General features: G+C 39.9%; 1 protein-coding gene across 1 annotated transcript; it reads right to left on the minus strand.

The window, feature by feature from the left end:
• Nucleotides 1-3,513: 3,513 nt before the first annotated feature.
• On the minus strand, nucleotides 3,514-6,238 carry LOC114271555 (FT-interacting protein 3-like). Its single transcript, XM_028213165.2, has one exon. It carries the CDS (start codon nucleotides 6,193-6,195, stop codon nucleotides 3,805-3,807), a length of 2,391 nt encoding a protein of 796 aa, XP_028068966.2. The 5' UTR covers nucleotides 6,196-6,238; the 3' UTR covers nucleotides 3,514-3,804.
• Nucleotides 6,239-12,280: the final 6,042 nt, after the last annotated feature.

Genomic DNA, 12,280 nt, shown 5'->3' on the forward strand with positions numbered 1-12,280 from the left:
CAGACCACAAGCAATTGTGATTATTAGAAGTTGACAATCCAAACGTAGGAGGTGTTTGGTAGGAATTGTACAAGCAGTTTATAGTTATTTTAATTTGAATGTTTGTGTCAAATTATTTGCTATAGTTTTTACTTATAATTTATTAAGTAAAAATAATTTAAATAAATTAAAAAAAGTTAATTTTTCAGAAGCTCGGTGGGTATTTTTAACTTCTACTTTTGATTATTAGTTTTTAACTTAAAATAATTTTCACCAAACATCCTCTGAGAAGCAAAAGTATCTTTTAGCCAATTTTTTTAATTTTTTATATAGCAAAAATTGTGTCAAATAGTCTAGTATAAATTTTTAAAATAAAAAAATTATAAATAATAACTTAAATAAAGGGAAAATTAGTGAAGGGTCCCTCTTCCACTTTTCATAATGAAAGAGATCCACAAAATTATTTTTTGATGTCTAAGATCCCTGAACATATCACAGAGAAATTTAACCTTACCAAATCAAAACTCATGTCTCTCTCTCTCTAAACTTCTCCATTCTCCAGCCGATTGAGCTCTATGATCTATATATATATTGTGGGTGTGATCTGATTGGGCGGCTCTATGATCTCGTGCTCTTTTTCTCTCCTCTTCGTCGTATTCTATCTATTCTGTTATTCATCAATGGAAGCTAGGGTTTAACACCGGCGAAGATGGAGTCGAAGGAGGTGTGTGGTGGGAGTATGATCAGAGCATTCTCATTCTGATTCGGATTGTCCTTTTGTTACTCCAATCCTAGAGCCGCAGTCACAGCAGCAGCAGAAAGCCCCCAAGAAGAGGGGGAGAAGCATCGTCTCTGATCGGAATTGTGGCACAATGAAGTTGATAGATGGAGATTAATCAAATCAGATTCGATTTCACACACCAAATAAAAGTCAGCCTCTCTGTAGATTAGACGATTCAACAGAGCTCCAATGAGGTTGTAAATATATATATATATATATATATATATAGAGAGAGAGAGAGAGAGAGAGAGAAATGGTTTGGGGTAGTGGTGAAGAAAACATGTAGAAGGATGAAGATAAAGTTGTTCATGATGACAATCAGGTCCGTAATCAGCAAGAACATCCCATATTGCAAACAATTTCTACAATTTTCACAATTCCCCAAGTTATTTGGAAAATCACTTGAGGAGAATTCACATTTTTCCAAAGCTTAAATTTTGCTCAAACAAAACACTGTATTTTTCTGAATATTAACCGAACTACAAGTTATTTCGTAACACAATTGTTGATGAATCATCGATTTTCTACAACATTTTTGGGAATTCACACATGCCTGGGATTCTCATCAGTATCAGTTCCAACATATGTCTTCCAGAACCAATGGTTTTTAAACAAAAAATGTATCTCTTCAATTGGAACTTGCTTTGTTTTAGGCAAGAGGAAAAAGATGAAGTTGCTCATGATGAGGATTTCTCTCCAAAGAAAATTCCATCTACAGAATTTCTCTGGACTTTCTAGAGAATTTCTCTCCAGAGAAATTCTGGGAATGTCAGAGAAATTCTCTAGTTTTCACAAGAAATAAGAATACAAATTCAGATTTACCCTGAAATTTGGGTTGATTTACGTTCGGGGATCTAACAGAAGCAACATTAATGTGATGTTTGAGGATTGGATTGATCCTCTATTGGTTGAGGATTGGATTGACCCTCTCTCTCTTTCTCTATTTAATGTGTTTGTGTGTGCATTGTTTTTCTCTGGTTTGGAGTCCAGAGAAATTTTAAATTTCTCTAGGAGAAAACTAAAGAAATTTGCAAATCAGAGAAATTTGAAGAAAATTAGACCAGAGAATTTCTCTGGACTCAGCCAATGCATTAGAGAAATGCTGAGAAATTGTAGGAAGAATTGGGCCAAAGAAATTCTGAGAAATTCAGAATTGCTGTAGACTTTCCAGAGAAATTTGGTCCAGAGAAATTTTAAATTTCTCTGGGACAGAATTTCTCTGGACGAATTTTCTCTGGACTGAAATTTCTCTGGATTGAAATTTCTCTGGATCAAGGTTGAGGGACCTTAGACATTATGACAATATTTGGTGTCCTTTATGCTATAAAATCATAATATTAGGGACCTTAAAAAAAAAGCCCCTTAAATAAACTACACCAAATATTATAAGGTCTTAATTTGATTTTTAAATTTGTTAATTTCTAATAAAAATCTGACAAACTCCGCTCCTGTTAGTCACATTGATGAGTTGTTAAATTAATTATTTTATAATTTTAAATTTTAAAGTATTATCACATTCAATATATATATATTTTTTATAGAATTTATATTTTTAAATTTATTTGTCAGTATTTATCAAATTAGATCTATGTTATATATCAAACTATGTAAAAAAAATCACAAATTTTGTATGAAATTTTTTTAATACAAAATTTCTTATTGAATATAGTTTTTCTTAATAAATTTTTTCGAAGAGAATAAATAGTATAAAGTTTATGAAAAACGGATATGCTGAATAAAAATTGTGAATTTTGAAATAAATGAAAAAGTAACTTCGTAATCCCTTATTAATGTTTTGTGCAACAATAATTCACATATGAAATTTAAAGGGTTTAAAAATATTTTATGATACCTAATTCATACAATAAAATCACATTAATTCATATAATAGACTTGGAAATATATTTTCTTTTAATGATTGAAATGAATGAAATGGCATGACATTTATTCATTGTAAACACAATATTCTCTCTCTACACACAATATCTCTATCAGTAATCATATATCATCATCAATGATTAAAGAAATGATGGTATGCAATGGAGCATGAAGTTGAAAACAATTGAAATTTCTCTTTCCCATTGTGATATGAATATTCTTTAATATTTGAAAACAATTGACAGAATAAATTGGAATAACATTTATTTCTTATGCATAAAATGTTTCCCTCTTCTATTGTCATGTCAATGTTAAGGATTAAAGGAATGATGGAACATAATGGAACGCAAAATTCTTGGGAATTATAATGTGTTATTTATCAAATTTAAATGATTTGAGCTCTTATTTTTCAAATTAAACTAAGTTTTGTCTTTTAATCAAATGTGATCGATTATATGAATTATTTTTTATTATTCTACTCTATCAATGATTGTATGTACTTATTATTGCATACTGAATTGTGCTCGTTAGCATTACTTGTAATAGTTTGAGATTCAACATTCTCGGACATCCATTCCTTTGGTTATAAAAAAAGGTTAACTTTTCAAAAAAAAGAAAATCATTAATATTTTGATCATGACTGGGTTTTTACCATTATCACATTAGTTTTATGCTGTGTTTGGTTAGAAGATTTGGGGAGGGGTTTGGAAAGGAAAAGAGAAAGGCGTATGAAACTACGTGAAATTTAGGCATATTTTATTCTCATTTTACCTACCTTTTCCATTTCTCTTTCCAAATCCCTCCTCAAATCTCCCAACCAAACACAGTATTAATGTCGCAATTATACATAGAAAATATTTTCTACGAAATTTGTTTCCACTGGAACAAATAAAACATTAGTAGAAGTCTTAAGTTTTCAGTCAAAAGTCTAAAACTTCACCTCAAAAAAGCCACTATTGCCATGGATTTCAGTAATGTGAAGAGCATTTCTGCATTAGGATCATGGCAAAAAGAAAACTGACACAAAAAGAAAAAGAAAAAGAAAGAGACTACAAGAACAGGTTCATCATAACATATAATATTAGTTCAAAACACAAATGTCAAACTGAAATAAAACAAAAATGATCCATACAGGGCCATCTACTTTACCAAAACATCTCAAAGCCTCACAACAAGCTGTCTGCTTTTGTAGGCAACCTTTTGAAGAAGTTAAAAAGGGACGAATGGAACTTATCACGAAACTTTGGATGCCTCAAAACATATAATATCAGAAGAACACATAGCCCTTGGATGGGAGTGAACAAAAGCACCACAGCCGCAACCAAACAGGATATCATAAACAGAGCTCTGGCTCTCGGATCACGCCAGCTCAGCAAAGAATGAAACCTCTCCCCTTGAGTTGCCAAATCCCCAACCACTGTCTGCATCCTTGCTGCAATACATCTCAGCCTGTCGTACCTCGTCTTCAAAACATCAGCTTGCCTAGAAGACGAAAATGAATCAAACTCTTTATCTAATTCATCAACAGTCGCTGTATCAGCGTGAGAGAGCCTCGCGTCCATGTGAGGAGGGTGTCTCGGCCTCTTCCTATAGTTCAAAAGCCCCACCAAAAAAAGGGATAGTAAAATTGTAGTGAAAATCATTTTTGGGTAGATGATTATTATCAAGCACCATATGTGGATGAACACCGTCTTGAAAGGGTTTTTCCACAAGCGTATTTCATCAAACCATCTATTTACTGTAGCAAGGCCAGACAAAACATCGATAATCCTACAAATATTGGCTTTGCTTTTTCGCATACTCCACATGTGTGAGCCTACGTCAAGCATGTACTCAACAACCTCTTTTCTCAATGGAGGCTCAGCCCGGCTCATCCTCATTGCGATGATTTGAGTTGCCTGCTGCCTTAAGCTATCTTGCTGAAAAACCGACAGTGGGTGAAGATAATGCATTTTTGGCAAAAGGGGCTGTGCATACAATTGGAGCATATTGTACAAAGATGAGTAAGTAAACCTCACAGCTAATTGAATCTCTCCCATCTTCTTCACCCCATTGGAATGTAAGATTATGAGCGGATACGAATGTGTGTAAACGCGATCACTTTCAAGCATTGATAACCGAATCCTCACTTTCCCAATTCTTGCATCCTTCGCTCCATCCTTAACTTGCAAATGACAGTTATCAAATACAACAATTGTAATGGCAGTGCAATGATCAAAAACTTCCCATGTGTATTGCTCGTTCCATTTTGGATTGAAACTGTCTATGATTGTCCTTGTGCGAATCCATTTTTGTCCATATTTAGCCACGCAATAGGCATCTGCAGTTCCTCGACCATCCTTTTTCTTCATTGCTGACAAGCCTTGAGCACTCAAAATCCCCAATTCGAACACCCCAATACCCGGTTTACACAATTGCTTCGTCGTAGCCCTTAGATCGCTGCTATATTGAGTCAATTCATCGAGGACATGGTACCCACCATCCAAGCTGATCCTGGTATGAATCCGACCCACAACCTTCCCCTCCTGCTTCTCAATATTGTACCATTTACTATTCACACATTCACATTCAGTCCTCTTCTCCACATTCTGTAAAAGAACCCTACATTTCCCCAAAACTTCCTCCTTATTGGGTGCCACTCTATCCTCCACACTCATAACCAACTCTTCCTCAAAGGGCTCTGCAGCAACAAACATGAAGTCCTCATTCCACATCGGATTCACGTTCTTGTTTTGTGAAATTTTACTTTTCATAACAACATTCCCAAGAACAACCTTAACAAACACTTCCAAGGGCCTATTCTTGTCACTAGGCTGCAAATCTTGAGCCTCAATCACATTCACTCTAAGATACCGAAGCTTGGGAGATAGATATACCTTTGATCGAATATTGGCCACGCCATCGCCACTAACCCCAGCAGCATCCAAATGCCAAGCATCCGGGAAGGCCTCATCGGCTTGAGTACCCATCCACACAGCCACCATCAACTCTCCTCCAATCCTTTGCCCATTTTTGTTCTCCAATTTGTACCATTGCGGCGCCAAAGGGCTATCTGGTGGAACCCTCTTCGGAACATCATAGATTTCAAACAGAATCTTGCCAATGTAATCATCCCTATTACCCATATCTTTATCCTTCACAATGATATCAACGGAAGTGGAGTGAATTCGATCTTTCAAGAATGCAAACACTTGGTTCCATTCTGGGTTGGGTTTGTTTTCGAAATGCTTTGTCACCCCCTTGTAGTTTCCAAGCTTCACTTCAACAAAAGGATCACAAGAAGAACCGTTGGCATTAGCATTAGTATTAGCATTAGCATCTTTTGGAGGCAATTCTTTGGCCTTGACTACTCTGACATAGAGGTAGTCCATTTGCTCAACAAGGTCGAAAGTGGTGCAGACACTGTCAATGCCGGAGGCCCTCCCGCCACCACTGCCACCGAGGTTCGGTGATGTCTCCTTCAGAGTAAAATCCTCTGGTGGGTTTCGGTTAGGATTACGATTTCGAGTTGGGTTTTGGTTTTGGTTTTGGTTTTGGTTTTGGTTTTGGGTCTGCATTGTGTGTGTCTTGCAAGAATTGGATTTGAGTGTGAAGCAGTGATTCAAAGAAAGACCTTGAAAACCCACTTTGGAAATAGCAAGAAGAATGAAAATATATTTGAATTTTGAGAGAGTTTTGAAATGTCTCAAAACCTAGGCCCCGTTTGGTGTAGCTGTCAAAACAGCTTATAGATTATGACTTTAATCAGAAGTTGTTAATCAGTTTGGTGTACCTGTTGGATTATAGATTTAAGTTGCTGAGTAGTGTTTGTTAAATAAACTGTGAAATAGTTTTTTCAATTAATTTTTATTTTTTGTTTGTCTACATTTCTCATAAAAAAAAATAATAGTAATCTATAGTCTATTTGAATCTTTTTTTATTTTTAAGAAAATAAAAATAAAAAAATTTAAGAGTATAATCATAAATTAACATGTCCACAGCAGAAGCTGATAATCAGAAGCAAGGGGTGAGCAGCTTCTCAGAATCAGCTTTTTTGAGTTAAAATAAACGGTTAGAATCAGAAGCTGTTTGAAATAAGTTTAACCAAACAGTCCAAAATAACTTTTTCAAAGCTAAAAGCCATAAGCTAGTTTTGAAAAGCTGAAACAAACAGCCTCAGAAGATCAGGAGTGGCAATAAGGATTTTACGGAGCCGTTACAAAAACAGAGCAATGGACACACAAGTTTTAGGAGATATTTTTTCCCCTAAATTTTTGGTAACGAAAACAAAAGCCAGCCAATGAGTGAGCCAATCAACCAAACAACCAACCAACCAACCATTGGGCCTTGAATCTCTCTCTGAAGAGGATTTCAAAAGTTGGGGAATCACAAACGTTATCTCTATTTTCAAATGTAAGTTTAGTTTGAGAGAGAAGCTAGAGAGCAATGAATGAGAGAAGCTAGAGAGCAAAAAATAGTTTCTGTCTATTATGTGTTATATCTTTACAAGAGTGAACTCTCTCTTTATAGAGAGAGGAAATGTACATTGGATACCAAAGGATGATTGGTAATCACCACCGAAAGAATAAAGTGAAAAGAGAAAGCATCTATATCTAAACAATTAGCAATATTATATTAACAGCCCCCCGCAAACTCAAGGAGGGAAAGCATCTACCAAGTTGAGTTTGGAAACAAGATCATTAAAGCGGCCAGGAGGATGAGCCTTAGTGAAGATATCAGCGGGTTGATCGACTGAAGCAATAGGAAGAAGATGAACAGTTCCACAAGTAACATGCTGGCGAATGAAATGACAATCAATCTCAATATGTTTGGTGCGATCATGAAAAACATCATTGTGAGCAATCTGAATAGCACTCCGATTGTCACAGTAGAGAGGGGTAGGAGTAGATGAAGAAACTCCCATATCAGCAAGGAGCCAGCGAAGCCAGAGAAGTTCCTGAGTAGTATCAGCAAGAGCTCGGTATTCAGCTTCGGTACTAGAGCGGGCAGTGAGAGATTGTTTTTTGCTACGCCAAGCAAGAAGAGAATCCCCTAAGAAGAAGCAGAATCCCGTGGTGGAGCGTCGATCCGTAGGATCCCCAGCCCAATCAGCATCGGAAAAGGCACGTAGGTCAAGAGAGGAAGAAGCCGAGAAGTGAAGACCATGGAACAGAGTGCCTTTGAGGTAGCGAAGGATGCGGAGTAGAGCAGTATAGTGGGGAGTGCGAGGAGCCGACATGTACTGACTGACAATGTGAACAGCATAGGCAATATCAGGACGAGTGACTGTGAGATAGACAAGACTGCCGACGAGCTGGCGATAAAGAGTAGCATCAGAGAGAAGAGTGCCATCAAGAGGAGTGAGACGAATCTGAGGATCAATCGGAGTAGAGGCAGTTTTGCAATCAGTAAGACCAGCACGAGCCAGAAGATCGGATGCATATTTGGCCTGGGACAGATAGGAACCAGTAGAATCATGCGATACTTCAAGGCCTAAGAAGTAGTTAAGAGTACCAAGGTCCTTCATCTCAAATTGTTGGTGGAGAAATTGTTTGAGGTGGAGAATACCAGCTGTATCATTACCAGTGATAATCATATCATCCACATACAGAAGAAGAAGAGTAGTACCATTAGAAGTAGTCCGTATAAAGAGAGCAGAGTCATAGGGACTAGAGGTGAATCCGAAGGCAAGAATGGTAGAACTGAACGTAGCAAACCAAGCACGAGGTGCTTGCTTGAGACCATAGAGAGCACGCTGTAGTTTGCAAACCTGATGAGGTGGAAAAGTGGACCCAGGTGGAGGTTGCATGTAGACCTCCTCAAGGAGATGACCATTGAGGAAAGCATTTTTGACATCCATCTGAAAGAGCCCCCAGTGGCGAGCAGTAGCAACAGCAAGTAAACTGCGAACAGATGTAAGCCGAGCAACAGGAGAGAATGTCTCCTCATAATCAATGCCATATTCTTGGTTGAAGCCCTTGGCAACAAGACGAGCTTTGTAGCGTTCAATAGAGCCATCAGAATGTGTTTTGATTTTGTAAACCCATTTGCAGCCAATTGCAGTCTTGCCAGGAGGAAGATCAACAAGATCCCAAGTATGAGCTTTATCCAAGGCATGGAGTTCATCAGTCATAGCTTGCTGCCAAAGAGGATTAGTACAAGCCTCACGATAGGAGGTAGGTTCATAAGTAGAGAAGGCAGCAGATCCAACAATATAATCACGAAGATGGATAGGAGGTTGAGTTACCCGGCGTGGTCGACCCGGAGGAGGATCGGTGAGAGGAAGAGCCGGTGGAGAAGGAGGTGTGGTGGCAAGAGGTAGACCTTCAGGTAGAGCAGGCTGGACAGGATCAGGGGTGAGCAAGGGCGTCTCGATGGAGGAGGAACCTGTATCAAAATCAGCAGAGAAAAGATCGATGGAAGGATTAGTAAATAGTGCAATAGTGGAAAGTCCGGGTAAGTGAAAAGAGGATAGCGAGGAAAACATTTGGTGTTCCCAGAAAACGACATGGCGGGAGATACGAAGACGTTTAGAGAGAGGATCCCAACAGCGGAAGCCTTTATGTTCAATGCCATACCCAAGAAAACAACAAAGACGAGAGCGAGGTTCAAGCTTGGTGTGTTCATGGGATTGAAGTAGAACAAAGCAGGCAGAGCCAAAAACCCGGAGATTGGCGTACGGAGGGGGAGTGCCATGCAGACGTTCAAAGGGAGTTTGATTATGGATGACAGGTGTAGGAGCACAGTTGATAGTGTAAACAGCAGTGAGGGCAGCTTCTCCCCAAAAGTTTTCAGGGCAGGAAGAAGAGAGAAGGAGAGCGCGAGTAGTGTCAAGAATATGCCTATGTTTCCGTTCAGCGCGGCCATTTTGCTGGGATGTGCCAGCACAGGAACGATGAGGCAATGTACCATGATGCTGAAGAAAGGAAAGAAAATCTGAATCCCGATATTCCATAGCATTGTCAGAGCGAAAAATTTTGATGGTTTTGGAGAATTGGGTGTGGACCATTTGTGCAAAACGATAATAAATGTGTTTCAATTCAGACCTATGTTTCATGAGAAAAAGCCAAGTAAACCGGGAAAAATCATCAATAAAAACAACAAAATAGCGGGATCCCCCCATAGTAGTAGTAGGTGAGGGTCCCCAAATGTCCGAATGTATAAGATCAAAAGGTGCAAGAGAAACAGAAGTACTTTTATTAAATGATAAAGCAGGTTGTTTGGCAAGTTGACAGGGTATACAATCGAAATTATCGGGAATTACATGACCCAACTGTCCACTAGAAACCAAAGACCTTAAGCGATTAACAGAAATATGCCCTAAGCGACAATGCCAAAGATGAAAGGGAGATAATGAGGAAGGAGATGTAGGTGCAGCAATTTGAGGAGAGGCAGGAACATGAAGGTGAATGAGTTCATAGAGACGTCCATGCTTACGGCCGATCCCAATAGTCTGCCCTGTCTGAGGGTCCTGTACCAAACAATTAGTAGCAGAAAAGGTGACAGTTAGACCAAGTTCACATAATTGACCAATGGAAATAAGGTTTAAGGTAAGAGCAGGGATATGATAAACGTGAGGTATGGATAAAGAAGAGGTGGAAACAGTACCAACATGACTAACAGACATGAGAGAACCATCAGCAGTATGTATTGAGGGAATATGAGGAGAGGAAGATAAGGAAGAAAAAATAGTAGAACTAGAGGTCATATGATTACAACAGGCAGAGTCAAAATACCAAGAAGAGTTACCTGGAATGACAGACAAAGCAGTAGGAGGAGGTGTACCAGATGGGGAGAGAAGCTGTTTGAGCATGGCCTCTACATCTGTTGGAGAAAAGCGAGGGGTAGATGGAGTAGGGGACTCAGAGAACCCGGCAGAGGTGGCAGTGTCAGTGGGATGAGACTGATTCCCGGAAGCAGCAGCAGCAGTGTGATGAGACTGATTGCCGGAACGGTGAAAGTTTCCCCGGGAAGAGCCACCGCGAGAGGAGTGGCTATTGGAGGATGAGCGAGAGGGATTGCGAAAACAATCCTGTTGCAGATGACCAGGACCAAGTTTGTTGCAGTAACGGCAGGATCTGACGGGGCAATGGACCAGGAGATGGGTTGAAGGAAGGCCCCGATTCTGACAGTAGAGGCAAGCAGTAGTCCGCTGGGGAAATGATGGCCGGGACGGAGGAGTGGCAAGAACAGAGTCCACATGATGAGTTTGAAGAGTACCGAGACGAGTCTCCTCGGATAGCAACTCAGAAATTGCTTGTTCAAGAGTGGGCAATGGATGGCGATGAAGCAGAGAGGCACGTACGGGCTCAAAGGATGAGGTAAGAGCCATGAGAAATTGCACCAACCTTTGCTGGTTGCGATGGATAGTAAATAAAACGGCATCTTCGGGGTCATGCCATGCTGGTTCGGAAAGAGCAAGCTGATCCCAAACAGAGTACATTTGAGAAAGGAAGTCATTAATGGACTGAGTGGATTCTTGGCGCATGCGGTGAAGTTGGTTCTGAAGTTGATATTGATGGGCAAGACCAGTAGTCTGGTATCGTTCTTTCAAAAACTCCCAGATGTCTTTCGCAGGAGTAGTTACAGAGTCAAGCTGAAAGCGGCCAAATTGAAGACTGATAGAGGTAATAGAGGTATTACGAAACCAGGTAATGATTTGGTAATTCTTACTGTCCCATTCCTCAAGTCGGTCTTCATATGTAGCAGTATGAACAGGAGTTTCAGTAGTGGCACTGTCTTTTACTGGTTTAGCCACATCCCCGGTGACAATTCGCCAGAGCTTCTTGCCTTTGAGGAAAGAGGACATAGCTTGGGCCCACAGAACATAGTTTGAACCATTTAAAATGACGGAAATGGGATGGGAGGCATCATGACGATCCATAATACTAGTTGAGTAGGGTTAAAGTAATAGAAATAGATCCGTAGGAGCAAAATTAGGTAAAACAGAGTGTACCAGTGAGTCCGGAAGGTCGAAAATAGCAAGGAAAGGTATGCTGGACAGAGATGATGTCAGCAATGATGTCAGCGGCGCACGTTAGCAGAGTGCAGGGAGGAGCACGTTAGCAGGAAGGCAACGGCGCACGTTAGCAGACAGGCGCAGGCGCGGCTCACGGTAGCTGGTTTGGCGCACGCGGGTGCACACTAGCAAAGCGGCGCACGGTACGCGTATGGTAGCAGGCGCGGCGTATGGGAGCCGCGGACGTGTGGGCGCGTGTGGGCGCGTGGCGGAAGTGAGCGACAGGAGTTGGCGCGTGTGGGCGCGTGTGAGAGTGGTGGCGGTCGTGTTGACGCGCAGAGGCTAAGGGTGGCGCGTGTGGGCGCGTGTTGGCTTTTCTGAGAACGGGCTTGGTGCCGTTGGACTCAGGAGAAAATTTCGCACAGGTTGATGTGCTCTGATACCATGTAAGTTTAGTTTGAGAGAGAAGCTAGAGAGCAATGAATGAGAGAAGCTAGAGAGCAAAAAATAGTTTCTGTCTATTATGTGTTATATCTTTACAAGAGTGAACTCTCTCTTTATAGAGAGAGGAAATGTACATTGGATACCAAAGGATGATTGGTAATCACCACCGAAAGAATAAAGTGAAAAGAGAAAGCATCTATATCTAAACAATTAGCAATATTATATTAACATCAAATAATAAGCTCTTTTTCAATATGCCA

The sequence above is a fragment of the Camellia sinensis genome, chromosome 9, assembly GCF_055761805.1.
Source record: "Camellia sinensis isolate YWXY chromosome 9, ASM5576180v1, whole genome shotgun sequence".
In the NCBI taxonomy this organism is placed as follows: Eukaryota; Viridiplantae; Streptophyta; class Magnoliopsida; order Ericales; family Theaceae; genus Camellia; species Camellia sinensis.

Excerpts from the sequence above, each read along its gene's own strand:
- LOC114271555 (XM_028213165.2), bottom strand. The coding sequence starts at position 6,195 with ATGCAGACCCAAAACCAAAACCAAAACCAAAACCAAAACCAAAACCCA.